This window comes from Rutidosis leptorrhynchoides, chromosome 7 (assembly GCF_046630445.1).
Source record: "Rutidosis leptorrhynchoides isolate AG116_Rl617_1_P2 chromosome 7, CSIRO_AGI_Rlap_v1, whole genome shotgun sequence".
NCBI lineage: Eukaryota > Viridiplantae > Streptophyta > Magnoliopsida > Asterales > Asteraceae > Rutidosis > Rutidosis leptorrhynchoides.
The window spans coordinates 91,709,674-91,715,673 of NC_092339.1; the positions used below are offsets into that span (position 1 = coordinate 91,709,674).

At 37.1% G+C, this 6,000-nt stretch overlaps 1 protein-coding gene across 1 annotated transcript in view; it reads right to left on the reverse strand.

The window, feature by feature from the left end:
• Nucleotides 1-3,384, reverse strand: part of LOC139859435 (E3 ubiquitin-protein ligase RSL1-like) — a 45,954-nt gene extending 42,570 nt beyond the window's left edge. The window contains exon 1 of the mRNA XM_071848228.1: nt 3,258-3,384. Within this exon, the coding sequence (XP_071704329.1) occupies nt 3,258-3,367 (110 nt within the window). The 5' untranslated portion in view covers nt 3,368-3,384. The remainder of the gene's footprint in view (nt 1-3,257) is intronic.
• Between the last annotated feature and the right edge of the window lie 2,616 nt (nt 3,385-6,000).

Sequence of the window (6,000 nt, forward strand, 5' to 3'; positions counted from 1 at the left end):
GTAGCAATTATGTAGTCGTTGTCTGGCAGCCTCGGGATAAGACAATTTGCGATATTGCTCCCTTGTTTCTTCAGGAACAAATTTATAAAGCCTTTGGTATAGTCTAAAGGCCCGATTTGCTGCGGCAGTTTCTTCCGCATCGGCTTCTCCTTCCTCTTCCTGGTTGGACGCTTCTGCGTCAGATGGAAGAGATAAATCTTCATTCCCGGGTTCATTAAGAACATTTGTAGGGATTCTCCCTCTAATGTTGTAAAGCGGTGTAGCTTCAGCGGATGACTCTGGAAGAATAGCTATAAACAGATAAGCAAATATAGCAAGTTTATGCTAAAACAAACAATGCGTAATCAAATAAATACTGCGAAATAGCATTTGCTTACTTGCTTCTTGTTCAGAATGAGAGCGTAGACGTTTCTTGCGTGGAGTGGGGGTAGTTTCTGCAACCTTACGCTTGCCGCGGTCCTCGCCTCCAGCAATATAACATGTATTGATGATCGGTTCATCAATAAGAATAATGTCGCCGTCACCATTCTTTAGGCGACGGGCAGGGCTAATCCTGCTTATATCAGCGGACCTCATGATAAGGTCAAGTGCAACCGCTGAAAAAATAAAAGCGCATAGTGTTATGCAAAGCAAAAATATTGCGAAAAATGTAAGTGTATTATGTTAATATACTGCGATAAATTTCAGTGGCATACCATTTTTTGATTGGTCAACCAAAAGCGCATCATGGTCGCTCCATGGCCATTGGATTGACACTCTGCCAATGTACAGTGGTACATTCGAATAAGCTCGTAGAAATATGCCTGCATTTTTTAGTGTCTTGAGAGTGTCATTTTCAAGATCATCGAGTACAGGCCTCTCATTAAGGTCGGGATTAAGCTCTGTACACCACGTTTTTGGTATGTTGCTGTTCACATACGCGGTGTCGTTGATGTAAAAGAATGAACTGCGCCAATTGCCTATTGAGTCCTTGGGTGAAGTCATTATGCCAAGTTTACTGCGGAAAGAAACCACCCAACATCGTATAGCACTAGGCTATTACACATACGAAAAACGTTCAGCAGCAGTGGTTGGCCGGTGGCATTGCAGTACATCTGCAGTACATCTCGAACATCACAATTTTGTTAATCGCGTTGGGATGCAACTGTGCCATAGCGATATTATAGTATTCGCAAACACTGCGGAAAAAGCGGGTAAGTGGAAATCGAAGGTTGCCTTGAGAAATGACAGCCTCGTAAACAGTAATCATCCCTTTAGGGGGACTATCGGCTCGCTGTTCTGCCACAGGCGCGGTAGGAACAAATTGTGCAAGTGGCGGATACTATTCTTGCAGGGTTTGAAGTTTTGTTTCCGTCATATAGGAAACATAACCTCCGGGAGTATGCATAGAAGAAGAAGACGCCATTTGCAATAAGGAAAATAAATTGGATGATAAAATTGAAGGAATTAAAGGTTGGAATTGTTAATTGCACAGTACGATTGTGATTCGACGAATTTGATTGCAGATGAAATTGAAAGAGAAAGAGTAAAGTTTTTATGCGGATTATTGTGTTATTTATAATCGGGATTAGAGCGAGCAAGTTGAAAAGATAATCATTGTATTTAAATGGCTGAAATTACCGCAACGTGTAAACGGTAATTTTCTAGCCGTTACAGCGTGTTGATTTGACAGATTGGCGAAAGTTACCGTTGTAATTACGCGTTGAGCTTAATTAAAACAACGGTAATAAATGTGCGGTAAGAAATATTAAAGTATTGTTTGCGAACTATTTTAAGAAGCATTTCGTTATTTTTAAAGTTTATCATGATGCATTAGCTTCGCGAAAATGCATCATAATAAACTGGGGGGACTTGATCATATACATGGCATTGTGTATGTATATTTTATTTGTTAAAAGCCAAAGGCAGAACTATGCGAGTTATAAGGCAAAGCTATACAATATTCGCTGAAAATAAGTACAGCGGTTATGTTTTCGCATTAATGCATGACCGCGGTTTAATTCGCTGAGTTTCCGCAGATAGTTAAGTAACTCGCAGACCGCGGATATTTCGATTCCTATAAATAGGGAGCTTGGCCTCTCATTTATGGGTTGTTGATTCTCTGCCATTTTGTCCAAGCCTTTGTAATTTCCACTTGTGATCTTGCCCATGGGATTTTTACACCGCGCAAAGGTGAATTAAGCTAATTAACAATCAAGACCGGGTCGGGGTGGTTGATCACTTGATAGTTAAAGTGAAAGACGATCATCGGGGCCCAAAATAATCATCAAACATTCCTTCCTCCATTACATTCTTATTGCACTCAATCCGTAATTAAGTAACATCATTAATTAAGGATTGATCAGGAGTCTGTTATTATTAGTAAGACACGTGTCAATATGTCATATATTGTTGGTAGTTAGCTTTAAAGAGTTGAAATTTGATTGACTTGTAATAAGTACTCTGTTGTAATTAATCAGTAAGATTTTCCTATGCATCATGTAGCTTTGAAGGGTGCGTTTGTTTTGTCGTTTGTTAGTCTTGTTTGTAGAACTCCTTGTCCTTTGTATCGCGTATACTTGTTGATCTCCAAATCCTTTTAGTGTTATTACGTCTTTTCGGAAAAACTATTTAACCAATTTTCCATCAAAAAATTCCTCTAGTATCCTTTCTAAATTATCCGGTCCATCTCCAATGGAAGATATCAGCAGTCCATATAGCGTCGATAAACAATAACCCAATAGGGGGCTTGAAGTGTTTTGGGACTAGAAACGGTGCAATCACATATGGTATTGCTTGTGATATCCTATTATTCCCATCTATAGGACAAGTTAATTACACTGTTTCTATGACTGGAAACCAGATTTCCAATGTACAAGATTTGGATCCTTAGTTTAGTTTGAGTGTGGGAAGTACACGAAAACGTTTATTTGAATGTCATTTACAGTGTGGCGGATATGTACGAAAGCCGTTATTTAATGTCATTTACTAAATGATTAATTCATTTGAATGTTGATAATCATTTTTTGTAAAATCATTGTATTCACTAAGCGTAAAATGTTTGTGTCATTTTTGGGGTATGTCGTAAGGTTTTGAAGAGTAATGAGGTAATAGCAAAAACAAAGCTCAAAGTTAAATGATGCGGAGGAATTAATAGCTTGAAACCGGGTTATGATGTGAATTTGTTACCCTATTTTAGACGTGAATATTTTAGATTAATGAAAATATATACATTTTATAAATCTTAAAGTTGATTTATAGTCGTCTTGAAACCGGAGGTAAATGGTGTTGTTAGTGACGATGATGATAATTGATGTAGTTGGTATTCAGATTGTTGTTGATCATGGTGTGGATTGTGTTGGGGTGTTCGATTTACTTTCCTCATCATCAATTGAAACTGAAAACCCTAAAAGAAATAGGTGAAAATTTTGGAGTGAAATTGAGAGTACTGAGAATTATTGTTGATTTAAGGTGGAAATTTGGGGAATTTACAGGGAAAGATTACTTGAAATGTGAGGAAATGCATAAAAGCAAGGTTGTAAAACTCGCGACTCGGGGAGTACTCGGCCGGAGGTTTTTGAGGAGTAATCGGCGACTCGGGAAGAACTCGGAGGAGTACTCGGATGTTGACTTTTGTTGACTTTTTTAATATAACTAAATATTTTCAATATATTATGGATATATAATATATATATTAGCTATAAACAAACATTTTATAAATATATGTGTTAAATATATAAAATTTTATAAATATATATGTTAAATATGTAAAGTTAAGTTACATATAAATATTTGTTTTAATTGGAGGGGTTAGATTTGTATCTATTTGATAATGAAGTTGAAAGAAAAACTAAACTTAAAGTGTTAAAATCTATAACAATTAAACTTTAGGGGGTTTAAATGTAAATTAAAAAATAATGAAATGACTCATTTTAGAAACCCTACCAGCAGCCGCACGCTACCCACTTCTTCTTCAACCGGTGATTCACCAAACCCTAAATTGTTTGTTCTCTTTATGGATGGAAATAGAGAAATTACAGGTACGTTCCTTCAATTCGTTCTTTATAAACAAACAAACACATCAAATCGATTCAGAACTCTTAATCTCAATTCTGAAAAAAGTTGGACCAGAACGTTGTTCGAGAAATTAGGGAGTTGGAAGTCGATCAAAACCTTAATGAACTCAGATTAATCGTCTCCTGTTTTCCTTCATCTTTTCACCGAATTTTTCGACGTTGACCACCGTTGACCGAGTAATTGGACGAGTTAGACACCGATTACTCGTTTTGTTCTTCCAACTGAGTAATCGCCGATTACTCGGCCGAGTTGGCCGAGTTTTACAACCATGCATAAAAGGAAAATGTGTCATCAAATAAATATGATATTTGACTGATTATGATATACTCATGAAATATGAATATGATGATGATGATATATACCGAACTACCGGGCTATATGAATATTGATATTGCAATTTTTTTTTTTTTTTTTAAAAAGCAAGCAAATTTTTTATAACTAAAACCGGGAAAATATACAAACAAACGAAAGCAGTGGAACTAAATTGGCAGTGGGTCAGAGAACTTCGTGGTCGTGCTATATCAGATTGTGATGAGCTGTCGTTGTTAATACGCGAGTTTAGTGTTCCTACGGGTACACAAGACAAATGGAGGTGGTCGCTTGATACGGACGGATCATTCACAACGAAAAAGCTTGTATCTTTAATAGACGAAAAAAGGTTATCCCCAAGCTCAATCTCATTTCAAACATCTCGTAACAAATTGGTCCCCCAAAAGGTTGTTATTTTCGTATGGAGGGATACGCAAAAAAGATTACCGGTGCGGGTGGAACTTGACAAACGTGATATCGATTTACATTTCATGCTTTGCCCTATTTGTGAAATGGACGTGGAATCGGTAGATCACATTTTCTCCAATTGCGTGAAGGTAGCAGAATTTTGGAAAGCGTTTCTTAGATGGTGGAATATTTCGGAAGACAAGTTGGCGTCATTAGATCCATTTTTAGAAGAACCAGTATTCTCTTCTTAGATGGTGGAATATTTCGGAAGACAAGTTGACAAACGTGATATCCATTTTTAGAATTTTGGAAAGCGTTTCTTACATAATTAAATACCCATTCCCATACAAAAAGAAAAAGCAAAAACAAAATGACGAAGAAAAAAGATTTAATTAAACATACCAAAGCAGATTCAGGCACAATCACCCCTTATAATCTTATTCTTCATCATCTTCTGATGCAGAGACAAGTTAGGGAAAGTGTTGTTGTTGTTGTTGTTGTTGTTCTTCTTCTTCTTGTTGGTCTAATTCTTCTTCTTTTTATCTTCTTCTTCAACATGGCACACATTCTCCATATCTCCAATCGTTAGTGTCTCAATTTTTTTGTGAATTTCAAATAATTGCTTCTTAGATAGCTGGTGGTGATCTTCGTTCAATGTAGCCATAATCATTTCATATACCCCCCATGTTGCTGCTTCTTATTCTTATTCTTCATCTGCTCATCTTCTTCTTCATAATCGCGGTACAAACATCCATACAATGCTTTTTTGTCGACGATTGGTGGTTCTTGTGATAGACCCGGCTGATAACGAGTCAACCCCCCGTATTTCGAAAAAGAAAGAACATTCGAGATACAGTTGAGGAGAAAAAATGGGATTGCCCCTCATATGGGGTGGCAACAAACCAATGCGCCCCCCAAATTTATCATCTATGAGTTTCAAGTGATGGGCTATTAAGGTCACAAAATGCCCCCCACAAATTGGGGTTATGTATTGACCAACAACATATTTGGACGCAAAATATTTCAAATAGTAGGCCACACAATAAGGAATGTTAACATGTTTTTTATTTTTAGAAGATGATATTTTTTACAGGTACCACAGGTCAGACAAGGTGACCTTGTCTGTGTCCTGACCCCGATGGAAAATATTAAGGCTTAAAAACAGGTGGATTAAACGGTATTCAACATCATCTATATCTAAACGTGACACCTCACCCTCACACCAAG